Raw genomic sequence first — 27,154 nt, forward strand, 5'->3', positions numbered from 1 at the left:
TGGGGCTGGGTGAACAGGTTGCCACAATACCTCCTCTCCCCCCTCCCCATCCCACCTTTATTTTAAATATTTTTGATAATGGATTTCTCTAAAGCCAGCTGCTACTGACCACAGAATTGTCAAAGCAATTGGGAAAGCTGTTCTTACGATAGTAGGGTCTGAGGGAATTGGCCAGTTCGGTTTCTTTCATCCAAAGACTGGCTCAGTACATCATTCTGATCAGCCTCTGACTGCCTCTTTCCTTTCCATTTCTCCCGCTTGTCCCTCAGTTCTCCCGGGTCATGCAGATACCTCTGAATCTGGAAAGAGGGAGGGCTGTCCAGATCTTTGTCCACCTTTGAGATTCGGTGTTTATTTTTATTTCCATAATTCTCATCTCCAGTTTGAAAGCTTCTGGTGGGAGTAAGATTCTTTTTAATGTGCAGTGAGAGATCTGATGGCCTTTCAGGACAGGTAAAGCTTTGACTGCCTTTTACTTGATTCTTTTGGTTCTCTTGAATTTTCAGTTTATCAATAACCTTATCATCTAGTATTTCCTGTTTTGATTCATTGGATTGCTTGGGAAAGGAGACATCACTGTCCAGTATTTCACCTGGGACCTGTGTGCCTGAAAGGGTTTTGTTTTCTTCCACTGGCATTCTCTCTTCCTCTGTACCTTTTGAAAGGACTGTCTTGTATGCTGTGAATTTGTTTGGCTCTTGGACAGTTTCTGGAGTCTCTTTAGCAGAGGTTTCTTCTTCCTGGCATACTAAAGACTGCTCCTTTAAGGGGAACAGGACGTGCTTATTCTGTAATTTATTATGTTCCAGACCCCTTTGCCGGCGAGATTCCCGTTTCTCCCGACTGCTTGTGAGCTTCTCATGGCCATCTGTTATGCTCTTCTGAGAAGGAACGGCCTTTTCAGTAGCTTGGCTCAGTTTTTCATCTCCATCATTTTGAGCTTCATCTACTCCTGCTGCCATCTGTTCAATACCTTGATCCAGCTGCATTTCAGGTTTTACAGCCAACTGCTCCAATGCTAGTTCATTACCATCTTCTTGGCTTACACTATCCTCTCCCTCTTGAGCTTGTTGCATTTCCTGTTGCTTTTCCACAATCATTTGTTGAAATCTAGGTTAAAACACATTAAAGACAGGACATGTAAAGGCTTACCCCAGAAGTGGACAAGAAGCATGGCTGTGGGTTAAATGTGGCTCGCAGAGTACAAACAGCAGGTAACCTCAATTTTAAAGTGCCAGCATGGCTGCCTGGAGCCTTGTAGTCTCTGCAAGCCACAGCTCCATCGTATGATTAGGACATCTGCAACCTGCTCCATACTGGTACAACCTTTGCACGCCAGGGTAGCTGCTGCTTGGGAACTGCTTGGGAACTCTGGCTTAACCCGAAAACTTCAGTGCCTGGGCTGTCACATCCCAGTTTAAATCTGGCCACATGCAGCTTTTACTCTTCTTTCTTAAGGGACGATGATCAGATTGTCACCAGTTATTGGTAGAGCCAATGCACCATAATGAAGAATTCATTCCTGCAACCATAGCAAACTAGCTCTGAAACAGCCTGAGTGGTATCTGAATTTAGGCCTGGCTGAACCACATCACTCCTTTTCTTTTACCTCTTGCGCTGTAGGTGTCCCCTGACAAGAGCCTGCACAAGGGAGATTCTCCTCCTCTGCTGATGGTAGGATTCTCTCTCCCTGTATCCTCGCCATACTGACTGAATGTAAATGGCTGCGTTAGTCCTCTCCAATGCCCTCCTAATACGGTATGAACGCCAACAAGTCTGGAAGCAAGATTTCATTGGTCAGAAGCAGCCACAGAAGTGTTTTTGGTGGAGATTTGCAGCTCCCACTAAAATCAAGTTGCACACACCTGCAGAGTAATAGTTGCCTGCCGCATTCTGAGAAAGTGTCTCCTTTCCAAAACCATCCGGAGCCAGCTCTGAAGGAGAACAATCTTCCTGATCACTTCTTTATGTAGCGTGTCCTGTAGCATCTGTCTTTCAGCCTCCTTCATGAACACCTAGTCAGTGAAAAAGGTCACATGAGCATTAATCAGTACCAGACTGCTCCATCTCTTATAAGGATACATCCCAGGGATACTATACTTGGGTGCGCATATGCTTTGCTTTCAAGCTATAAGAGTACTGCATTTCCTTTTCCAAACAGCTGTGGCTGCCTCCTGCCACATAACAGCTGTTCATTATATCTGATACATTAATAAGTCTTTCCATCCCATTTCCTAGTTTTCTGGGTATTAAACATAAATGGAGGACAGATAGCGACAATTCTGTCCCACACAGGGCTGGGAATATGGTTCACTTGTAAAGCCCAACATCATGAATTCTTCCTCCCAAAAATGTATTTTAAATTCTGTTTTACTAACTAAACCCTCATGTTCAGATTCTACCACACACTTCTCTGAAGGCAGCACAAACCTCTTCCTAAATGGAAACATTGATCATTGTGATAAAAGCCAGTGGTGCCCACAGGCCAGATAGCCAATGTCCTTAAAGTATAAAGGCTGTCTCTGCAGGGTACAGCCCTGCACCAAGTCCAGGGAACTGCCGTTAGCTGGAGGAGCTACAAGCAATTGAGACATCCTGGAGAAGACAGAGTCAAATTTTTAAAACAGTTCATTTTCCTGTGGATAGGAGAAGAAACAAAATAAAATATATGTTGTGCTGAGTCTGCATGTTTTGCTAGGGAATCCCATTAGTGTTTCTTACAGGGGGTGAAGTGGAGGACACATTTTACAGACCTTGGTCTTCCCTATTTGGTAGTTGTTTCTGTCCAGTTTCAGTTTATTCAGATGAGCCGAAATCTCTTCCTTTGAGGCTTTGGCATTTTGGGGTAGTAACACTTGAAACTGGTCTATGAAATCCTGAGTAGGTAACAAACAGAGATCGTGAGCGACTAGAGTTAACAGACATTAACATTCTCTACATGCAATAAATAGAACAGCACAGATAATCCTCAAGAGCAGTTCAGATTATGCCTTCTCAGGACAGGACTTGTCTAGGTTAATGATACATGCTTTTAGGTAGCATTTCACTGAGGTTTCAGAGCTAGATTAAGTAGATATTTCCTGGCACATAAACTGAAATTGAGTCCAAGTGGTCTTCAGCAGCATATATTACACAGATACACAGGTGAAGACACTTGGGCATCTCATAAGTGGTGTGTTTTTTATAGATGCATACGCTTCCCAAATCATACTGGTCTGATCCCACCACACTCCAAGTACCTGGAATGTATATTTGGCACTGTAACCAGATCTTCGGATTCGCACAGTCTCCAACATGCCAGTGTATCTCAACTGCTGCAACACTAATCCCTCATCAAAGAACAGCTCCCTCTGAAAGAGACACAGGGAAACAGAGACCTAAATACAGGACACAATTTACACACTCTCTTTAAAGACAAGATCTCTTACTGAGAATTTACACTGATTTTCTGTCAGCGACTCCTTTCTTCTACTCACCTAAAGCAAGCTACCCCCAAATATTTACATTTCTTCTCTCCAGATCCACACAGCTGGAGACAGTATTCTTATGGCAGGAGTCAAAAAGTGGCACTGTTACATAGTCTTTAAAGTTCTTTTTAGCATGTGAGCAGTGTAGAATCTTTAAAGAAATGCTACAGTAGAACCTCCAAGTTACAAACACCTCAGGAATGGAGTTTGCTGGTAACTGAAATGTTCATAACTCTGAACAAAACGTTATGGTTGTTCTTTCAAAAGTTTACAACTAAACATTGACTTAATACCGCTTTGAAACTTTACTATGCAGATGAAAAATGCTGCTTTTAATCATCTTAATTTAAATGAAACAAGCTCAGAAAGTTTCACCTTGTCAAATCTTTTTTTTTTTAAACTTTCCCTTTATTTTTTAGTAGTTTACGTTTAATACAGTACTGTACCATATTTCCTTTTTTTTTTTGGGGGGGGGGGGGTTCCTGTGCTGCTGCCTGATTGTGTACTTCCAGTTCCAAATGAGGTGTGTGGTTGACTAGTCAGTTTGTAACTCTGGTGTTCATAACTCTGAGGTTCTACTGCATACTGTTAATTTTGTGATGTAGGTTCTTTGAGGAAGCTTAGAGAAATTTGCTTTCTGCCTTAATTTCTCTAACTAGAGTTCTTGGGGCAGAATTGCTTCCTGGAAATTGGACATTGGTGTTTGGACTAGATTTCTGAATAAGCATACTACCTAATTGCATTTCATGATCTCCGCTCTTCGAGGACTGGTGTCTACAGTGTAAATGAACAAGCTGCAATAAGAAAATACCCAGACTCCAGATTGGTTTCCCTTTGGAAGAGGAGAAATCAGCAACCAGCAAGACCTGGCACCTGCCACCACTCGACAGAAGAGCAACAGCACTTTACACGGCATAGCAGAAAAAATAACCAGAGTAACCAAATAATGCAAAGAATTGCGTGCTTGTTCCTATTCATCTTTGGATTCTTCTCTGTATTTCTGCTAGAACTAACAGTGGAGCAACTAGAGCCAAATTTCTGAGGTGCAGACATCTACCCACAAAGAACTGTACTGAGACCCACTAATTCATTCCACACATGCCACCAAACAGCTGTCTGATGGTAACTGCATCCTATCGCTACCAACCTGAGTAGAGCTAGAACTGGTTGCCAGTCCCTTGAACCAGCCAGAACCATAATCCCCAAAGCTGCTGTGATGACACAAGTTTTATAAGAGGCCTGCTGTGGCTATTTTGACAAAAGCCATTTCCTGATGGCATCCATCAATGAATACCTCCCCACAACACACAAGATTCCCTTGCTTTCATTACATTCTCTTCAAAAACCTAAGAAAGGGCTAAGAATTATTTCATGCACTACTATCTTTTTGTCAAGTATCTGAGAAAGCACAATTTGCCTTTACACATGCTGGTTGCATGCTGCCTTAAAGCAAAGTAAAATCAAACATGTTGACAACGGTACATGGATGGGGATGCCCTATCTGTACATCCAGTAATCAGACCAACTTAGCTCTGGGAGGCAGAGTGACCTACCTTCTCAGCATTGGAGCGGATGCAGCGGATGAAAAATGGCTCAGCTTTCCCCAGGGTCTCCAGTAATTTATTGAGGGAGTTCTGGAATGAAACAGTCAATACATTCATTCTTCAAATATCACTATTTTGAGTTGCCTTTGGCAATAGCTAAGAATGTTCTTCAGCCATGTTGCTCGAACGGACAAAAACACCCCACGCATACTGTGCTCTCACTCTCCATCAACACACAAAGGGGTGCACACCCAGATCATACCTGGCACTGCCTGTGGGACTGCCCAGAGATTGGCGTTCATAGGATAAAGCCAGATCTAGGAACTTCACTACATGATGACTGGTGTGATGTTGTCAATGGGGCGGCTCTAGCTTTTTTGCTGCCCCAAGGCAGGCAGGCAGGCTGCCTTCGGTGGCATGCCTGCGGGAGGTCCCCGGTCCCGCAGGTTCGGCGTACCCGCCGCCAAATTGCTGCTGAATCCACAGGACCGGCGGACCTCCCAGAGGCATGCTGCCGAAGGCAGCCTCACTGCTGCCTTCACGGCGACTGGCAGGGTGCCCCCTGCGGCTTGCCGCCCCAGGCACACGCTTGTAGCACTGGTGCCTGGAGCTGCCGCTGGCTGTCTACTATGGTCACTCTGGTTGGCACAATGGTCCTTAGTACACTGTGTGTGTGATGATGATGATGATGATGATGATCTTTTGGCAATAGCAGACCTTCCTCCTCTGAGTACAATTCCCCTCTAGTCTTATGGCTAATCAAACAACAATTGATCTGATAGGAGGCCTCAGGTGCCACCATTTCATCTCTTTTGTGTCAATTTTTTCCCTTCTCTGCCAGGAACATCAAGGACACCTTCACCTCTAATCCTTGAAGATACTCAAACAATGGCAAGAACTAGGTGTTTGTGTAGCTTATTACTGACCTATCGCTGCCTACCCTACAGGTGTTGACTGCTAGAAGGTCCTATTTTTTTGGTGACACAGGACAAACCCCAAGTGTCAAAAGATTGCATAAGAGCTAGGAGAATTAGCTGATCATCTATATAGGGAACTTGCAAACAGGTTTAGGAAATAAACCAGAAGTCAGATCTGTTCAGGGACAGGCCCTCAGTGGTGTGCATTCACTGCATGCTCCATGGCATAGCAGTGGTTTCTGATTCTCTATGAAGGCTGAAATATCTGTATATCTCCAGTTCAGATACTCATTTACCTGAAACTGTGCACTTATGCTAGGTGGTTTCTTCTTTTTGTGTAGGTGTAAGAGGGATTTTGTAGTCCGATCATGCAGAGTCATGCTTACTATAAGCTTCAGAGACTTGGAGTCCAGCAAGTTCTAGAACAGAGAAATTTGCTGTTTTCACTCAGTCAACATACATCTATATAAACTGTGATCACACTTGTTATATGGAAAATGTTGAATCCCTCAGTGAGTCTCATGATTTTTATTTTAAACCTAAATCATCCTCTTCTAAATACCAAAACCACTTCTTCTTCAAGGACAGGAAAGGAAAACACACAGCCTCCCCACAATACTTCTGTCCCTTGTGGGCTAGTCAGTGGCTCTGCACATGTGCCATCTCCTTCCGTATTGTAAGGCAGGTAGGTTCCATCCACAAGTAGTCTCCACTGCCCAGCTGCGTCACAGATCACCTGTGAACACTACTCGAGCTCCAGAGCTCTAGAATTCAGTAGGTTTACCTCAGATAATAGCATCTAGATAAGAGCGTTCCTGGCTTCTAGGAACACTGAAATGTGCTTTCTCCACATATTTAGCTATTCCATAAGCCTTCCAGTTACATGCACATCGCTTTACAGAAAGAAGATTCAAGAAATATTTGTGTAACTCTTCAGATAAAAGAACAAACTGTACCTATAAAGCAAACTCATCTTTTGGATGTGAAAGGGAGATGGAGATTTTTCTATATTCTAGAACAGTCTTTCCTGACGCAAGATGCATATTCATTACTTGCAAAACCCAAGACATCTTAAAATATGCTGAATAAATTTACCTTGGGAATAATCTGCTTTTGTTTGGTACCTCTACTCTTCCTGTTAAAATATTAAAGATTGTTTAAGAAACAATACATAATATGATTTTTGTTAGTTCAGTGTGTTAGCCACGCCTTGCAAATTAGACCATGCTAAGATGCAGAGCAGAAGAGAATGAGTGCAACAGCTTCAGGAGGTATTCATGCACACACAGGAGTTCGTTATAACTGATTAATGCAAGGAATGCAAGCCACTTTGCAAGGAAATGGTTTTGCCCATTTCCAATACCTGCAGTATTAGCAAAAAGGAAATGTTTTGTTTACAAATATAATTCACAGCTGTTAGAGAAACACTAATTGCTGCAAATGCTGTATTTGCTTTAAAAAATAAAACAAAAACAAAACACATGCTATTAGTCTATATAACCAACTGTGCAGCCTTTGGAAGTCTCCTTATCACACTTATGCATTGCCAAAAGGCTATGCCTGCTGGTCCCAGCATCACTTTGTGAGAGCAGGGAGCTGTTCACAGCTGGACAGCACATGCCCCAACATGCCAGTTAGGAATTCTAAGGCCTGACTAATGGGATCATCTCCAGGACTTCCTAGGCTAAGACACAAAGATACTAAATGGAATGAGGCCATGAATTGGAAAACGAATCCCTTGGGAATGGGGCTGCATTTCACTCCCTGCTAATTCCTGCAATGTTAACCCTTTGGTGTAAGGTATGCCCCAGATCAGTGTCAGGCAATTAATATCCCATTATTATGCAACCTATTATAGATTCATTTTCATACATATATACACCTGACAGTTAAAGCCACTGGATCTAGGAATGTATGTATTGTTAGCCTATGTCCTGCACTTTGGGAAACTATTCCTTTATAATTTGCTTATGTTCATAGGTGCTGGAACTAGGGGGGCTGCAACACCCACTGGCTTAAAGTGGTTTCCATCATACAAGGGGTTTACAGTTTGGTTCAATGGCGCTCAGCACCCCCGCTATACAAATTGTACTTATATTGTGAAACTTGATTTTCTGTAGTGTTCCAATAACTGATTTGTTCTATACAATTTGATGTTTAGGGGCCAGTTGGTATCAAAAGCAGAATTTAGCATTAGCTAGTGCAAAGGAAGCAATGTAACATTCTCTGCAGCCACTACAGAGGAAATAGTTTGCTCACAATTTCTGTATTGTTTAAATTAATCTTAACAGAGGCTTGCTCTGTCACAAAAATAACCATTTTGTTTTGGACTGTAATAACTACTTCATTATTGTTGCACTTGCAAAGCAATACCCAGTGCACAAAAACTCACAGGAAATGGACGTGAGGTTGCTGAAGTCGGCTGAGTGACCGAAGCAGCCTACAGGGATCTTCACCCTGCCAAGGAAGTCCTTTTATGCTCTTGATGATTTGGTCATGCAAGTCTCTAAACGATCCACAGCCAGACAAAGACAACCATGAGTGAGAAAACAAGGAGATAAAAAGGAAGTCCCATCACCCAGTATGTTCTAAACAACAGCAGGTCCATCCTAGGCTACTTTTTCCCTAAACATGAACATTTCTGGGAGAAAGTGCTGGCTTGACATATCAATTAGTGCCCCCATGTTTCAAATATCAGGGTCAAGTTATTTTCTAGGACTATTGTCCATTTGATGCACACTTTTGGGTCATCAATTCTGAATTCATGAGGATCACAGCTTTTCACCAATAGAAGTCAACACAGTCAGCAAGTCCTTAATGAGATGTCCAAGGAAAAGTGTGCAAACAAATAGCTAGGAGCAAAATGACCCAAAAGTGGGAATTGCTCCCTTGCAGAGATACAAAATTCTACATAGCTTAACGTGCAAAGAAGCTATTTTGTGAGCTATTTGAATGGTCTTTAAGACAATATTTGAGACTTTTTTTGCACTTCATCTAGCAATAAATACAAATATTTCTTTGAATAGCTTCAATATGATTGAATGTTACAGTATGTCTACTTAGCACAATGTCATGAAAAAGTAGACCAGAAAGCTAGCTGTTGCAGGAGTACTTGACACTGCATCAAAGTGAAGTTTTACTTCTCCCATTTCCAGTTCAAGTTATTTTTTTAGACTCATGTTTAGCTTTTAAAAGTCAGCCTGGGATGGCCTCTAATTAGTGGTTGAATCAATCAGTTTAACCATGCACCATGCTGGGGAGTGTCACATCTTGGCAAAAAACTTACCTTCTTTACTTTCCAGAGAGGCACAAACCAAAAATATAACAGAAGTGTAAGAAGTCACTTCTGACCATAAAATGCCATCGCCATTCTACACTGCTCAGTCAGGCAGCACCAACCATTTTTTTAAAAGGTATTCATTCATTGTCTTTAGTTCCTTTGACAGTTATTTTTAAGAAAGCTGTTAATTTTTTTTCATTAAAATACTAAAGGAAATGAGTGACACTATGGCTGATAGTTTTATTGGCCTACTACTAGGAGTTCAGTGTGGACTTCACTTGCACTTGGCTGAAAGTGTCCAATTTGCTATGAACCAGTTATTTTATGATGTTCAACACTCTCTGAGGCTTGATTTCTGCCCTGACTATGCTCAGAAGGTGCTTATGCCCAGGAATGTGCCTCCCTGGTCTCCAACTACAAAGTCTTCTCACTTCTACTTACTTCTTGCTTTCATAAAAAGCAATGATGTCTTCAAAAGCATTTATATCGAAATCCTCAGAGCAATCAAATGAGAAATCAAGCACTGAGCAGCTGCAAAAGGAACATGTATAGAACCTAAATATTGTATGGAAAGGTAAATATGCAGAGACAGAAAAATGATCAGAACCAGCTCTGTAAGGAATCTCCTTGCTCCCAACCACTTCATTGCATTTTCAGTGATCAATGCTATACTCCTAGAAACAAAGGCTATAAAAATATGGGCACTCTTATGAATTCTTCATTTTTCAGGGTCCAATAGCAAGGGAAGGCATGTACAACACAGAAAGCAACATACAGTAATTACAGATAGAGAGTTTAGAAACTTAGTGGTAAGGCTAGGTTCAGAGTTTACGTCAGTGATATTCGGTAGCACTGTTTCTTATTTAACAACCAGGTGCAGCATCTCCATAAAAAGACTTTATAAACAAATCTTTCTTACACACAGACAGATCTGTGTTATTTCCCTTCCTTTCTTCAGAAAGTAAAGCAGCATATGTTAGTTTATCTGCTCCTTATTTCCAGCTGATATCTGGTATTCCAGCCAGAGGCTGGGAAATTGGATAATATCCGGATTATTACTCCAAATTGGGTACTAATAGGAAGAGTGGATATGCTCCAGAAAGCAAAAACTTAAAATTCTATAGCAGTAACAGAATGAGGGAAAGTTGACACAGAAGTGATAAGAGAGCGCATATAGACAGCTCCAGTTTTCTTCATAGTGCACTTTTGCAACATATTGGTATCCTATGCTGTCAAATACCTGGGTCAAGGACTGTCTTATTTAGATATTTCTACAGCACCTTGTACAAGAGGACCCTGATGCTTAATTGAGGCCTCTAGGCCAGGGATGGGCAAACTTCTTGGCCCGAGGGCCACATCGGGGTTGCGAAACTGTATGGAGGGCTGGGTAGGGAAGGCTTTGCCTCCCCAAACAGAGTGGCCCCCCATCTGCCTACTCCCAATCCCTGACTGTCCCCCTTAGAATCCCTGACCCACCCAACCCCTCTGCTCCTTGTCCCCTGACCACCCCCTCCCAAGACCTCCTGCCCCCAGGACCCTGCCCACTATCCAACCACCCCTGCTCCCTGTCCCCTGACCCCTAACCACACCCCCGCCCCAACAGGTCCCCCGGGACTCCCATGCCTATCCAACCCCCCTGTTCCCTGTCCCCGACTGCCCCCCCATCCAACCGCTCCCTGCTCCCTGACTGCCCCCTGAGATACCCTGCCCCTTATCCAACCCCCCTCCCTCCCCGCCCCCTTACCATGACGCTCAGAGCGGCAGGACTGGCAGTTGCGCTGCCTAGCCGGAGCCAGCTGCGCTCTCTGCACGGTGAGTTGAGGCTGCAGGGGAGGGGGGACAGCACGGGAGGGGCCAGGGGCTAGCCTCCCTGGCCAGGAGCTCAAGTGCCAGGCAGGATGGTCCCACGGGCCGGACGTGGCCCGTGGGCCGTAGTTTGCCCACCTCTGCTCTATACACTACTGTAACACAAGTAAATAGACTGCATGCTCAGAGGTGCAGGGACTGCATCTTCCTCAGTGTCTGGAAAGTGGCTAGCAAATGGAGGGTGCTACTGTGTATAAGTAACAAAACTCATCTAGGTTCCCTGCCCAACACCTTGGATCTTGTTTACTGGATCCTTCACCACAAGGCAATGTTCCTTCTGTTCCTTTCTCCATATTGCTCTCTATGCATGCAGCTACAGTAGAACCTCAGAGTTATGAACACATGGGGAATGGAGGTTGGTTGTAACTCTGAAACCTTCGTAACTCTGAACACAACGTTATGGTTGTTCTTTCAAAAGTTTACAACTGAACATTGACTTAATTCAGCTTTGAAACTTTACTATGCAGAAGAAAAATGCTGCTTTTAACCATCTTAATTTAAATGAAACAAGCAAAGAAACAGTTTCTTTATCTTGTGAAATTTTTTTTAAACTTTCCCTTTATTTATTTTTTAACATTATAGTTTACGTTTAACACAGTACTGTACTGGCTTTTTTTTTTTTTTCCTTTCTTTTTTCCCTGTCTCTTGCTGCTGTGTACTTCTGATACCAAATGAAGTCTGTGGTTGACCGGTCAGTTCGAAACTCTGGTGCTCGTAACTCTGAGATTCTACCATAATTTCCAATGACAGCACAGCATCCTCCCTCCTCTCCTCTTCCAAATCCCTCCTAAAACCCACTTCTTCCACAGGCCCACACACATTCATTCAACATTATTCAGGCATCTTTGGCTTCCCAACATTTTAGAAGAGGGGTAATTAAAGATAAATATTCCAAGTGAACAGCTTCTTCTCAGTCTCTCATCACAATTTATACAGCCTAAGCATACTAAGTAGAGAGCAATTATGCCTCATATAGTGAATCTCCTATTTTTTGTACTATTTCCAATTGTTATTTATATTAATAGGAAGACCTCAACACAACTGCCAAGATATTGAAAAAATAAATTACACCTCTACCCCGATATAACGCGACCTGATATGACACAAATTCAGATATAACACGGTAAAGCAGTGCTCGGGGGGTGGGCGCTGCGCACTCCGGTGGATCAAAACAAGTTCGCTATAACGTGGTTTCACCTATAACGCGGTAAGATTTTTTGGCTCCCAAGGACAGTGTTATATGGGGGTAGAGGTGTAGTTGTCAACCAAGCATGTGGATAGCGGTGACACTAGGTACTATGTACAACATGGCCCAGCAGCGTAGGGCCCTTCCCCACAGGGCATATCAACTCTTCCCTACTATCCTTAGGATACTGCCCATTGTTCTGCGTAAATGGTTCTGATTTAGAAGCCAAGCACACGTTTCTCACCGATAAACTTTTTCTACTGGTGTATTTGCTCTCTGGAGTTCTCCCAGGGGAACCCGGGGTCCGTGACGCACCACACCTGTTGTGGAAAGTAAAGGACAGTGCTCATTAATTTTGACAAATTTATTCACACAATGGAACACACAGCGTTTCAATCACAACTGCAGAAATATGCCTGAGGGTCTGAAGTATTACTCCAACTACAGCTGGCAAATTCATCTGTTCAAAAAGTTCTTAAGACTGAGTACTAATATTAAAGGTGAAACAATCTAATTTATAAAATTGGGATCTCAGTGGGGGCTTCGGGAGCCTGACAAAATGCCATTAAATAAGCAGTGACAGGTAGACAATACCTGCTATGCATTAGAACTGCCTACATCACAACTAGCTTTACAAAATATTTTATCATATTTCACACACTGTTTCTAAAGCATGCACTGGTGGCAATAGTGTTTCATGCTGGATGTAGCCATAACACAGGGCTTAAAAGCAGGAATTCCTGACTTCTGAACTCAGGTTAACAACATCTATGCCCTTCTTGACCGTGGACAAGTTATTTAAAACTGTAGGACAGTTTCCCCTTCAGCATTAAGCTTTAACACTTTCTATCCTACAATATCTGTAGAATTGTAGCCTACAATATCTGCTTGTATTTAAAAATATTTCCAGAGTGGTTTCTCTGTGCTCAATACCTGCAGTTTTCTGGGCTCTTTGACGTCCTGCTTCTGCAAAGACAGCCATCGCTCGAATTGCTGCTCGCAGAATAGCCCAGCGGAACACAGCCACTGGGTCCATTCCTATCAGCTCCCGAACATAGGCACTGTCACTACTTCGCAGCAAAGCAACAATATCTGGTCTCATGTAATCCATGTTCTTCTCTCGGAAATCCTGCAGAACAGAATCACCAAGCCCGAAACACTAAATCAGAAAGGATTCCCATGGAACTGTGTTTTGGCTAAGGGGATGTATCAGCCTGAATAATTCTTAACATGGTCCTGGTCTCCACTCCAAGACTTTCACAAAAAAACTAATCCAACTCTAGTGAAACACCAAGTTTAACCCAGACCCAACAAGTTTTCTGTTTATACTGAATTGTAGGATAGAAAAGGGAAAAGGAAAGGAAAAGGGCCTTTGGTGATTATTCAAAATCTGCTACATACCTTTATCTGATATTTAACTTTCCCTGCAAAGTGCCGGATGATAAAAGCAGGTTCCTTCACTGGTGTCCCAACAAAGAATTTGTTCTCCTCATGCTGCTGCTTGAACTTTGCAAGTAGGGTCTGGTTGGTGGCGTGTGGAAAGCTAAGGACATAAAGTAGGAAACAGAGTGGGAAATGTCAGCTTCTTGCTCTCCAAGTATGAATGAAGGTAAGCCTGCTCATCCAGAGAGCTGTGAGTTGGTACAGTCCAAGATGTCACTAGCAGTGACAAACTGGATAAATATGCCCTACACAAGGGTAAGCAGCTTACAGTCCCGCTTTGGCACTTAGAGAGCTGAGTAACAGAGTTAACTTTTGAGCAGAAAGCAGTCCAAAGCAAAGCAGAATACTGTATTTAGAAACACATATTGTACATATAGACATTTCATACCAACCTTCCACTATCAAACTTTGTAAGGACTGGTACTAAGTAGTTACATCTTACAGCACTTTCATAATTACATTCCACAGCCATATGCTTCATACTATCTCCATAATTATACAGTGAAAACTCCAAGTTCTGTTTACTCAAGAACACCAACATACTGGTGTAATTTCTCAGAGAGGAATCCGATTTAGCTGTACACTGTACATATGAAGATCCCTCCCTCCCCTTAATCTGTTATCTACCATAACCATTAACTTCCTCTATTTATGACATTTTCCCTTATGACACACACAGCAAGTCCTGAGGAAGAAACTTGATACTTACTTGCTTTCTTCATCTAGCAGATAGAAGAGGCCAGTGGGCTTCTTGCTGATTAAGTGAATGCAGGTCACGTTATCTGTATAGTCAATATTGTGCCAAGCGATCCCTTCACTTTGATACTCCTCCTGTGCAACTCGAGAAAATTTCCATATCACCACAGCAGCCAACCCTGTCAAGCCCTGCTAACTAAACACTGCATCCCACAGCATGGCTTCCTTAGATAGTTACTGCCAGGTTCCAAGTTTGTTAGTTCATACAGGGGCAGTCAGAACCAGAAAAAAAAAAAAATTCACTTATAGATACTAAAGCATAGATTCTCTAATTAATATTTTATTTAATCTCTGTATGGTAAATTCCATATGCCAGGCAGACCAGGCCTACAAAACACTGGGGAGTGAGAGATGGAATCCATTTCTCTAAGAGCGACTGGCGGATATGTCTTGCCTGCAGTAAGCATTGCCTTGGTTCAGAAGATTTGGAGTTTTCTTTGATAAAGCTGTGCAAAGCACTCCTCCACATACTTCTGTGCTAAACAACTTAGCAGTGCCAGCTCCACAATCAGCTTTTCTTCGTGCTGCAGAAGCCAGAGGCAAATTGGTTTGGAAATAATACACTTACAATTCTGAGTAATGTATTTACACACCGGTGAAAAACAGAACCACGTGTTTAAAAAGAGAGAAGCAGCAGAATGTGAAATGGAGGTGCTTTCTACATGATGAACGTTAGAAAATGCATCCTTTTCAATTGGGTGGAACTAAATCTGTCCTATTTATCTACTCTGTGTGATTTATATGCACAACAACACACTACAAAAAACGGTATTTAAGTTCTATGAACAAGTCCCTGCTCAAAAAGATATACAAAGAATCCCTGAGGGAACCCATGCAGACAGAGATACAGGAAATGAATTACTTAAGGATTAAAGCTGTTTGGGAAAACAGAATTAGAAAAACAAAAACAGCACATAACTATTTACTCTGTTTAGTCTGGATAACAACCCTGTCCTAAATTACTACGCTGCTGGCTCTCTACTGTGTTTACTTATGAAATGTGTGTATTTGAGCAACTTTTTCCTTTACTTTGTTTAAAGCTATTTACACACTGTTCATAAAATACATAATACAGAGCAATTTATCCCTCATGCAGATTGACCATAGGACAAATTATTTTGTCATGACCCAGAAAAGTTTTTGGATTTTGTTTTTTTCTAAAGGCAGCAGCAAGAAAACAAAGAAACAACAAGCCTAAGGACACAAGACCAGATTCAAATCTTGAATGCTGCACGACACATCAAAGCACATTTAAAATCAAGTACCATGCACACACAAAGTGCTCTAGCTGATTTTACAGGACACACAGCATGTAATTAATATGTATCCATGCAGTTAAGTACACTCTCTAACAACCATCAAGAGGAAGAAGCAATGAGAAAAACTGAATATTTTAAATACTGAATGTGTTAATGAAGACATTTAAAACAAGGAAAGTGATAGGTTTTTCCCAGATTGCAGAACAGAAGATGCAGCGTACCTTATTATTGGATACTATTTCTGTTTCTGTGCTCTAGAGATTTCACACTTGAAAGATTAACATTTTTTGGTTCCAGACCCAGGATCAGTTAAAGCCAGAGCACAGAAGGATAAATCTCTATTATCTCATTGAGGAAACAAATGAGACTTCTCTCGAGCACTTTACTGGAGTTAAATACAAGTTAATAAAGAAACTGGACCCACAGGAAAACAGCCAGCTAACTCTCTTTTATATATTTAGTTTCTGAAGTTGCAGGGATTGTGGAAACACCTGTACAGAGACTTCTTGCCCGCCTAGTTGTTACAGAAAGGTTAAAGAGTTTATGTAGAAGAGTTTATGTTCTCGGTGGTAACTATAAAACACCCTCTTGCTTATATATAGTCTGATTTACTATTATTGTATATGGCTTTTGTTCTACATTTGTTCAGAGCCTAGCATGGGGGGCTGGGGGCAGGAGGGAGGAGAAGAAGAGGGTGTGTGTGTCCTGATCCTGGTCCATGACTAGGGCTCCTAACTGCTCTAGTAGTAATAATAATGGCTTTTAATGCCTTCGCATCTACATGCAATGTAAACAAATTATGGACACGCTGAGAAGCAATACTTTGAATCTCCTCATTCTTATTCATTTAGAGTATTGGCCAGTTTTTTTTACATTTACCAGGTACCTCGTATTTAATAAAAATATGCCAGTGCATACATGTGAATCCAGTACCATCAATAAATGCACACTGTGACACTCCAGTGCCATATGCCCCAGAATGGTAATTTTACCCTATATGCACGCACCCAAAAATATGACCCATCTATTTTAACTGCATTAAGACTAGTTCACTGCAGGATGCCCCAGGCACAAGCAACTAAATCAAAGTATTTATGAACAGATGAAATAATCTGAAACGAACCTTGACTGCTTTCCTAAACCTTTCCAAATTAATTCCCTTTTTGGCTACAGGAAGTTGATGACGTTTCAGTCCCAAAATTTGTAACTTAGTTTCATTGATATATTGTGCTCGCCACATCTATGTAGTATCCTGATGTTGTAGCCCATCTTCTGTTTAGACTGAGCACTTGAGGCAGGAGCTGTCTTTGTTGTGCATGCACAGTGCCTGGTACCATGGGGCCCTGGTACCCAAATGGGGCCTCTACCATAATACAAACACACTCCACAAAATAAATTAGGACCTGAAACAGGATCTTTAACTAAGTACTTTCACAACTATAATGTTACAGCATAAGCTTTTTGGAGAGGGGATACTTTTAATTTTTTGCAATGGTTAGGTGCTTTATAAAGCAAGACAAATCAATACATGAATAAAAGATTTTACTACCTCATCCTTAAACTTTTGCTGGGAGATCATTCCTTCAAGATGTGTTTTCTTACCTGTTCTAATTTGAAAATGTGTTGATTGAAGTAATACTGAAGCTGCTCATTTGCATAATTTATGCAGAACTGTTCAAAACTGTTGGTTTCAAAATCTTCAAATCCAAATATATCGAGCACACCAATGGACAAGCACTAAGAAAACAATGCAGAAGTCCTGTTAGGTAGGCCATCGTGAAAGTGAGCTAATCATACAATTACAGTTGTGGTTGTTGACCATGCACTAAGCATGAGAATTACTGTCTATTCTAATATGACTGGCATGTTTAAAATTTTAACAAACACTTTTCAAGATGATAGAAGATCACTGCCTTTTTGACACCTATCATGAAATCCCAGCTCTAGTGAAGTCATTGCGAATATTACCACTAACTTCAACTGGGCCTGGATTTCACTCCAGATATTTGAGAGTACTGTCTTGTTGGGTGATCTTTGGTAGCGTTATGTGCACAACTGCAATGGCTGAGTTTAGAAGGGTATTATTTCTCGTGAAGAACTTACACTAACAGATTCTTCCATATCCTTCTTATTAAGAAGCGCATGATTAATTCGCAGAACAATCCAGTCAAACAGGGCACTGTACAGTGACTTTGCCATTGAATCACGAGCTGTGATAGCCTGCAGATAAAAAACAGTTCATTAAGTTGGCCTGAAATATGAGGACTTTCCTACAGTGGTGCAGTATCAGTCAGAAAAAATCAGATTACTCCAATGTCGAACCTTCCACTGGCACAGTATAAGGGCTTTCAGTGCCCGAGCTTCGGTTTTGTTTGTTTTCATTTTAACATTCATTTGTACTGACTCACTAAACGTATAATACATAACTTTTTCCACAAGCTGACAATGGGAGTTTGGCCATGTCTATTTAAAATATGTATTTAAGTTAATAAAGTAAAAATCCCACAGCAATCCAACATGATATTCACAGCTCAGATGTAATCAGGGACTATTTTCTGGTTAGCGATTTTAAAGACTAAGAAAAGCCCAAGACAACTGTTCTAGCACTTTTACCAACAGACTCACAATGCAGGTCAGCTATAGGGTAAATGGGCCAAGTTCCTTCTTCTAATGCCTTTAGACACTCACCTCACTGAGACTATATGGCAGGATAAGTTTGTCATTAGCAGTCACCGTTTTTCTTTTTGTCAGCACTTCGACTAAAACTTCTCGTTTGACCTTCACACAAAAAGCAAGAAAAACAAGAGTTACTGACAACCTTAAACATTAGCTACCTGACCAACAGCAATATGGTAACAGCGGTAGTTACTAATTCCTCAGATACCTATGTCAAACCCTTAGGACAAGTCCTTGAGCTTCTTAAAATCCTTTTTTCAGTTTACATGCAGTTAAGATTGATTTCTGTGGTGGGAAGGCCCCAGTGCTGCCAAGCTAAGCTCCACTTCTCTGCTCCTGATACAGAGCTGAAGAACTAACAGAGTAACCAGATTTTACCATTCCCATCTTGTGGGTTGCGTTTCACCCCCTTTATCTCTCCCTAGCCCTAAGAAAGTCACTCATAGCGTGCACATTCTTATTCACTATAGCAAACTGGCTCCCTTCCCCAATAAGATACCCCTGCAATACTCCTATGTCAGTTCTGAGGCACGCTGAACTTGAATGCTCCCAAGAAGTTACTGAGGCAGAACATGACAGTAGCTTAATGTTTACGGCACTGATTAAAGGGAATACTCTACCTTCAGAAGCTGAGAGAGGGTGTCCAGTACTTCTGCGGGTCCCACTTCCAACCCTTCATCCCGACCTGTGGCTCTCTTCTTGTAGGTAACGTTGCCCAAGTAAAGAATAGCTGAGAGTACTGAAAAGATCCTGAAGAAGAAAAACAATAGCGTCTTTTTTAAAATTGATGTTCTAATTGAAGTTAACAGGTTAATACAGCCAGAGTGCATAACAGAAACACAGCCACATCTATTTGAAGAGATATAGATAACACAACTGGCCTATGGCAGCCCACAAAAGCAGCCCTTTACTTTCCCTGTTTTCTAATGGGCTTAGCAAAGTAAATATAGTTTTGATGTCTTACAAATTAGAACACACCACACCATTCTGTTCATAATGCATTTTTACAGCACAGACAGCAATACAGACTACTTCACATCAATTTCACTGCAATACATGAACACTAACCAGCTGTCTGCAGAAAGAGGCTAAACAATTCTACTTACTGTTTTTTAGTTGCTGGAAGAAAGCCAACCATCTCCATGGCTTGTTTTAATCTTTCAAAATCATGGCGCAGATCTTCCCCATCTTCTATTTTCAAGTTACGCTACAGAAAAGCCCCACAATAATTCAGTTCACATAAACACATTGAACAAGAGAGATACTGGCACAACCCAAAGTGCAGACCTGAAGCGATTTTTGTTTTGCTCTGGCAAAGTCCAGAATTTTGTTTTATTTCAATTTTCTTACAGCAACTGCAAGACTAAGCTCTCACTTCAATGCATCCTCTGTCCCGTTTCCTCAACCAGCCTCCAGCTGAAAGATGCTATGAGCACAATCAACGGTCTTCAAACACAAAGTGCAGTCTAATTCCTGATACTGAGGGTGCGAACATCTCTAAAATGGTTGTACAAAGGGAATTTTGTGTCATGTCAATATGGTGCTCATGAGTTCATCTTTAGGACCTGCCCTGATCTCTAATATGGGGCCCAGAAAGCTGAAGCACAGACAAGTCTGGTGAGAGTTAAGTCTCGTTCACAGAGAGAAGAGTAATGAGTGGTTCATACCACAGTTTGTGATGTTGATGCTCATGCTGCTGCATAGCTAAGAAGCAATGTTTTGTCAAAAAGCCACCTTTGCCATTTGAACTAGTTTCTAGATAGAGAATCATCACAGGACACAAGAGGAAACAAAGATTCTCTGCTCTGGTATCCTTTATCACTACAACTTCTCAAAGAGGGACACCGCACCTTCATCACTGAAGTTACGCACAGAGTACCATTGTTTACCTGATTGAGGTAGAAATAATCTTCAGGCTGCTTGAGGTGAAATTCTTTACGTTCTTCCTCACTGACTCCAAGTAACAAATAATAAAACACATGGTAGTTCCTATAGATTGAAAATATTTCTACTTAATGAAGATATGACATTGGTTTCTCTTTAAGCCTTACATGCTTCCAAATTGATAAAAAGGCACCTTTGCCATAATTACTACATTATATATCATTAGTGACACATAGTGTTTAGAAAAAAAATCCCGAGGAAGAAAATTACTCTTATCCTCTCATTTGTTCTTTATTATTAAAGTAATAAATAAAGAATTGTACTTCTGTTGTAGAGAATTTACTTAGAAAAAGTAAAAGTGCATAATTTGTTTTCCCAGCACATACATCCAGATAAGCAGCACTGGTTCGAGAAGAAGAAACCTTTATATGAAATTTCAAAATGGCATAAGTATTTCCTCTTCCTGGGTCCATTGTCACAAATTAACTTGTATGTAGCAGTATTCAAGTGCACAGAGGGAAGGTGCTTAAAGGTGACTTGCAAAGGGAAAAGAACTCGGCTGGCGTCCATTTGCTTTTATGATGACTGGAAAACTAGTGTCAAGAAACAGCATTTTAACTTCAATTGCTAGTTAACATGTTGGATAAAGAAAGTCTTTGTACTCCCACTCCCACTAACGTCATAGAGCTCACAAGAGATCCAAGACAGACCCCAGCCTCCAACTGTTCTTCCACCAAAACTGGGCTTGATACTTCAGATATTTAAGGTTTCAAAACAAAACAAAACAAAACAAAACTAGCAGAAAAGTTCTCTGAAAAACCTTCAGGCCTTCTACATAAATCATAAGTAGCGGGGGAGGGGGAACCCAATTTGTGAAAAACTTTGTGCAAATCACCTTTAAAAATGTTTAATGTTTATTAGCTCTAAGAAATACTGGCACCATGACATGACTGAGTTAACTTTATTTTCATAACTCTAAATAATCCTTATTATCTGATCAGGACTGGCAGCCATCATGCTAGGAGTATATTTCTAGAGAGCACTGATCAGTACATATTTAGTCAGTATTCATTTGGGTTCAGTCCAGTCTTTTGACAGATACACAAACTGCTGATGACCTGCACACACGTACCAACAGTTCACCCCAAACTCTTCTCATTTTGATCCAATCTCTTGTCATGAGAATTAGAGAATTGTGGAATTTCATTTATATGAAAAGACTGTGCTTAGAGAGGTGGACATCACTGATTGTGGGAGAGACATTCAAACAGACAGTACAAAATACAAATCTCCTCTTACCTTTCATCCTTTTCCTGAGAGACCAGGCGAGATTTTTCAAGCAGATATTTTTCAACAACAGCCCTGCAATCCCCCAAAAGAAATAAAACATGAAGGGGCAACACAGTCAAACAGAGCATCTGGATATTAAACACTAAACAGCAACTAGCTACAAGTGAGTTTATGAAGATTTCATATACCCTAGAGCTCAGGGTAGAATGGCCTCATTGTCACCTCTGATAGCCTGAGACAAAAAGCTCAGTCGTATTGTGCTGGCTTTGAGAGGATACAGTGAGAATGCTTGAAATGGACAGCTGCCCTGAGGAACAATTATCTTTTTGGTGCTTTATCTTGGTAGATCTGAATGGAAAAAGATTAAACTAAGATGAGCTGTTGCTGTAAAACCATAAATACTGTACACAACTTGATTTTGCCAGTACAGCTGCTTATCACTTTAGTGACTCAAGCAAGGGCCACAACATGCAGAGAGAATATAACAGAAACATTGTTGCCAGACTTCCTGAATTTGCTGGCCCATACTGGACCACCTCAGCAGCCACAGTGGGAGGCCAGAAAGTAGGGAACTCTATGTTGGAAACTGTATGGCGAGTAAGCAACAGAACAATCTACTCTTCCACGGGGGATACAAATGGACAAAGAATGAAGCCAGAGCTGAAGTAGCCTTTTCTCAGGCTGGAGACAGAAAACAAATGAATTCACATGGTACCAATCTCCTGAGTTGGGGTGACTTCATCTGTAAAGATGCCAGAATAATACTCAAAGCACTGAAAGAGAGTGGAGGCTTGTTGTTCATCTCTGACGTGTTTAAGAAACAGCAATGATATAAATCAGACTTTTCAAGGAACATTGCATCAAAACCCCAGAAACAGTTAACTGTTACAATTTCAATACCTGGCATAACACAGACAGGTTTGCAGCATAAACCAGAACTCCTTTTTAATGTTCTAAACTATCTCATTCCACCTCATGAAAGCAGAACTTTTCATGTGTTTACAGAAACATGTGGTGTGATGCTGCTATGTATTCTTCATACATACATAGTTTATTCACCAAGACAGAAATAGATTTCAGCATATGACATTAGATGGATAATTAAGTGCAAAGACGACATATAAGAGGCAATTGGACAAACCTATTACTTGTAATGAAGGATCCAGTATAACATCTAATTGTTGCTGTAGTAAATAACCTTTAATCGCTTTATACAACTGATATAAAGTTACTCCACTTTTGGATAGGAGCACTCCTAAAGAATAACCTGCAATGTTTAGTGTCTATTGCAGAGTTCAAGTTATATTTAGACACCATTATACTGATTTTTAATGAGTTTTTTAACTACGATGCCTTAGCTAAAATGAAACTACATTTGGGAACATTTTTTGCCAACACACATCAAATCCTCCACTCCTCTTCAGCTACATTAAGCCCAAGTAATAGCTAATGCATGTGTACGAAGTTTTAACTACCTTGTTTAGTGTCGTCATTTTCTCCTGCACCTGTCTTTCAACTGGTGTGTGACTTCTCTAAAAACAAAAAACAACAAAACTTCCTCACTTCTATTTTACTTCTCCCCGAACTTTTTTCAAACAGTAGATCTGAAACTATTTTAAATTACAACATGGAGAGGAAAATGGATGACATGGAACAGCCACCATTTAGCAGGAAATTAAATATACAGTGACAATCCAAGAACACAGTAGGTCAGACCAATGGCCCATCTAGCCCAGTATCCTATCTTCTGACAGTGGTCAATGCCTGGTACTTCACAGAGAATGAACAGGACAGTTAATCATCAAGTGATCCATCCCCTGTTGCCCATTCCCAGCTTCTGGCAAACAGAGGCTAGGGACACTTCAGAGCACGGTTTTGCATTCCTGCTATACTAGCTAATAGCCATTGATGGACCTATCCTCCATGAAATTATCTAGTTCTTTTTTGAACCCTGTTTATAGTCTGGGCCTTCACAACATCCCCTGGCCAGGAGTTCTGCAAGTAAACTGTGCCTATTAATTTAATTTGGTGACCCCTAGTTCTTGTGTTATGAGAAGTAAATAACACTTCCTTATTTACTTTCTCCACATCAGTCATAATTTTATAGACCTCTATCATATCCCCCCTAGATGTCTCTTCTCCAAACTGAAGAGTTCCACTCTTATTAATCTCCCTCATATGGAAGTTGTTCCATACCCCTAATCATTTTAGTTGCCCTTTTCTGTATCTTTTCCATTTCCAATATATCTTCTTTGAGATGGGGCGAACAAATCTGCATGCAGTATTCAAGATGTGAGCGTACCATGGATTTATATAGAGGCAATATGATATTTTTTGTCTTATCTCCCCCTTTCCTAATGATTCCCAACGTTCTGTTTGCTTTTTTGACTGCCGCTGCACATTGAGCAGATGTTTTTAGAGAACTATCCGCAATAACTCCAAGATCTCTCTCTTGAGTGGTAACAGCTAATTTAGACCCCACCATTTTATATGTATAATTGAGATTATGTTTTCCAACGTGCATTACTTTACATTTATCAACACTGAATTTCATCTGCCATTTTGTTGCCCTGTCACCCAGTTTTGCGAGATCCTTTTGTAGCTCTTCACAGTCTGCCTGGGTCTTAACTATCTTGAGTAGTTTTGTATCATGTATCATCAACGATTTAGATGTTGGTATAGAAAGTACGCTTATTAAGTTTGCGGACGATACCAAACTGGGAGGGATTGCAACTGCTTTGGAGGACAGGGTCAAAATTCAAAATGATCTGGACAAATTGGAGAAATGGTCTGAGGTAAACAGGATGAAGTTCAATAAAGATAAATGCAAAGTGCTCCACCTAGGAAGGAACAATCAGTTTCACACATACAGAATGGGAAGAGACTGTCTAGGAAGGAGTATGGCAGAAAGAGATCTAGGGGTCATAGTAGACCACAAGCTTAATATGAGTCAACAGTGTGATACTGTTGCAAAAAAAGCAAACATGATTCTGGGATGCATTAACAGGTGTGTTGTAAACAAGACACGAGAAGTCATTCTTCCGCTTTACTCTGCGCTGGTTAGGCCTCAACTGGAGTATTGTGTCCAGTTCTGGGCACCGCATTTCAAGAAAGATGTGGAGAAATTGGAGAGGGTCCAGAGAAGAGCAACAAGAATGATTAAAGGTCTTGAGAACATGACCTATGAAGGAAGGCTGAAGGAATTGGGTTTGTTTAGTTTGGAAAAGAGAAGACTGAGAGGGGACATGATAGCAGTTTTCAGGTATCTAAAAGGTTGTCATCAGGAGGAGGGAGAAAACTTGTTCACCTTAGCCTCCAATGATAGAACAAGAAGCAATGGGCTTAAACTGCAGCAAGGGAGATTTAGGTTGGACATTAGGAAAAAGTTCCTAACTGTCAGGGTAGTTAAACACTGGAATAGATTGCCTAGGGAAGTTGTGGAATCTCCATCTCTGGAGATATTTAAGAGTAGGTTAGATAAATGTCTATTAGGGATGGTCTAGACAGTATTTGGTCCAGCCATGAGGGCAGGGGACTGGACTCGATGACCTCTCGAGGTCCCTTCCAGTCCTAGAGTCTATGAGTCTATGTCTAAATTTTGCCACCTATTTGTTGAACAGCACTGGTCCCACTAAAGACCCTTGGTGGACACATTGTTTTCCTCTCCATTCTGAAAACTGATAATTTAATCCTACCCTTTGATTCCTATCTTTTACTGATTCATGAGAGGACCTTATCTCTTATCCCATGACAGCTTACTTTACTTAAGAGCCTTCGGTGAGCGACCCTTATCAAATGTTTTCTGAAAATATAAGTACGCTATATCCACTGTATCACCCTTGTCCACATGCTTGTTGACCCCCTCAAAGAATTCTAGTAGATTGGTGAGGCATGATTTCCCTTTACAAAAAACATGTTGACTCTTCCCCAACAAATCATGTTCATCTATGTGTCTGACAATTCTGTTCTTTACCATAGGTTCAACCAGTTTGCCTGGTACTGAAGTCAGACTTACCGGCCTGTAATTGCTGGGATCGCCTCTGGAGCCTTTTTAAAAATTGACATCACATTCGCTATCTGCCAGTCAACTGGTACAGAAGCTGATTTAAGTGATAGCTTACATACCACAGTTAGTAGTTCTACAGTTTCACATTTGAGTTCCTTCAGAACTCTTGGATGAATACCATCTGGTCCTGGTGACTTACTGATGTTAAATTTATCAATTTTTTTCTAAAACCTCCTCTAATAATACCTCAATCTGGGACAGTTCCTCAGATTTGCCACCTTAAAAAAATGGCTCAGAGTTGGAATCTCCCTTATATCCTCAGCCATGAAGACTGATGCAAAGAATTCATTTAGTTTCTCCACAATGGCTTCATCTTCCTTATGTGATCCTTTAGCATCTTGTTGTTAGTAGCTACCGGTGCGGTGCTCTGCTCTTGTTTGATGATGATAACAGTTGGCTGTGTGCGTGTTCCCTCTGTGTGCTGTCCCGGCTCTGCGTAGATAGCTGACACAGCAAACCCCGAGAGAACCCCCAAAGACCACAGACTCTAGTAAGGTACGAAGGAACCCAAGCACAGTAATAGTTTCCTATAGACTCTACAGGATATACTACGAATATGTGACCCCTGGCAGTGGACACAGCTCAGTCAGTGGCAGGACTTTTCCACTGCCCCCTAGGCTGGCCAAAGAGGCGCACTCCGGGACCTACTTTTATACAGTTACAGGACAGATTACTCATCCCTCCTGATGTATTGAGGTACAGCCTCATGGCTCATTAGGGTGCTGTCTCCCCTTTGAACATGTTGTTCCAGACATACAGATCTATCCATCACGCTGTCCTGTCTTTAAGATGCACCTGACTGTTCCTTAAGTCATGTCTATGGAGTGTCCTTGTATCAGGCTGTCCAGGTTCCATCTTGGCACAAGTTCCTCTTATTAGCCCTTATGTGTGAACACACCTGCTTCTAACAACCCTCTTCTTGCCAATTTTTGTGAGTGGGGCCTTCCTCTGGCTCACAGCCCAGCTTTTGCTTAGCAGTGTCTGGAATTACTTTGGTTCAGGCTTCAGGCCTCAGACTAGGCCTCTGACACAAGAGTTTATATTTCAGGGCCTCATATTACTACACATCTCAATCATCCAGTGGTCCCACTGGTTGTTTAGCAGCCTTTCTGTTTCTGATGTACTTAAAAAAAAAAATTTGCTGTTACTTTGTGTGTCTTTGGCTAGCTGTTCTTCAAATTCTTTTTTGGCCTTCCTAATTATATTTTTACATTTTACTTGTCAGAGTTTATGCTCTTATTTTCCTCCATAGGATTTAACTTCCATTTTTTTAAAAGGATGTCTTTTTGCCTCTGCCTCTTTTACTTTGTTGTTTAGACAGAATCTTAACTTGTATTAATTACATTGTTAATTGTATTACTAATTTAAACTGTGCTATTAAAAACATGGCTGTGTAGGGATATATTCAAATGAGATAAATTACCTTGGCCAGTGTGGCCTAGCAGACAGAGCACTGGACTGGACTCAGGATATCTGGGCCTATTTCCAGCTCTGCCAGTAGCATGCTGGGTAAGCTTGGG

At 41.2% G+C, this 27,154-nt stretch overlaps 1 protein-coding gene across 9 annotated transcripts in view; it reads right to left on the minus strand.

Moving 5' to 3' along the window:
• Window positions 1-27,154, minus strand: part of MYO9B (myosin IXB) — an 83,786-nt gene that overhangs the window by 19,842 nt on the left and 36,790 nt on the right. For 5 of the 9 annotated variants that reach the window (XM_050933987.1, XM_050933985.1, XM_050933986.1 and 2 more), the window contains 21 exons: window positions 21,578-21,640; window positions 20,284-20,383; window positions 19,501-19,601; window positions 19,015-19,144; window positions 18,407-18,496; window positions 17,822-17,938; window positions 17,321-17,455; window positions 14,413-14,534; window positions 13,662-13,803; window positions 13,194-13,389; window positions 12,505-12,580; window positions 9,650-9,739; window positions 8,321-8,434; window positions 7,024-7,063; window positions 6,225-6,347; window positions 5,021-5,101; window positions 3,240-3,350; window positions 2,754-2,876; window positions 1,866-2,015; window positions 1,610-1,776; window positions 148-1,110 (listed from right to left, as the gene is read on the minus strand). In XM_050933987.1, coding sequence (XP_050789944.1) covers window positions 148-1,110; window positions 1,610-1,776; window positions 1,866-2,015; window positions 2,754-2,876; window positions 3,240-3,350; window positions 5,021-5,101; window positions 6,225-6,347; window positions 7,024-7,063; window positions 8,321-8,434; window positions 9,650-9,739; window positions 12,505-12,580; window positions 13,194-13,389; window positions 13,662-13,803; window positions 14,413-14,534; window positions 17,321-17,455; window positions 17,822-17,938; window positions 18,407-18,496; window positions 19,015-19,144; window positions 19,501-19,601; window positions 20,284-20,383; window positions 21,578-21,640 — 3,234 coding nt within the window. The remainder of the gene's footprint in view (window positions 1-147; window positions 1,111-1,609; window positions 1,777-1,865; window positions 2,016-2,753; window positions 2,877-3,239; window positions 3,351-5,020; window positions 5,102-6,224; window positions 6,348-7,023; window positions 7,064-8,320; window positions 8,435-9,649; window positions 9,740-12,504; window positions 12,581-13,193; window positions 13,390-13,661; window positions 13,804-14,412; window positions 14,535-17,320; window positions 17,456-17,821; window positions 17,939-18,406; window positions 18,497-19,014; window positions 19,145-19,500; window positions 19,602-20,283; window positions 20,384-21,577; window positions 21,641-27,154) is intronic. The other 4 variants (XM_050933991.1, XM_050933988.1, XM_050933994.1 and 1 more) reach the window with 2 other exon arrangements.

Source organism: Gopherus flavomarginatus, chromosome 24, assembly GCF_025201925.1.
Source record: "Gopherus flavomarginatus isolate rGopFla2 chromosome 24, rGopFla2.mat.asm, whole genome shotgun sequence".
NCBI lineage: Eukaryota > Metazoa > Chordata > Testudines > Testudinidae > Gopherus > Gopherus flavomarginatus.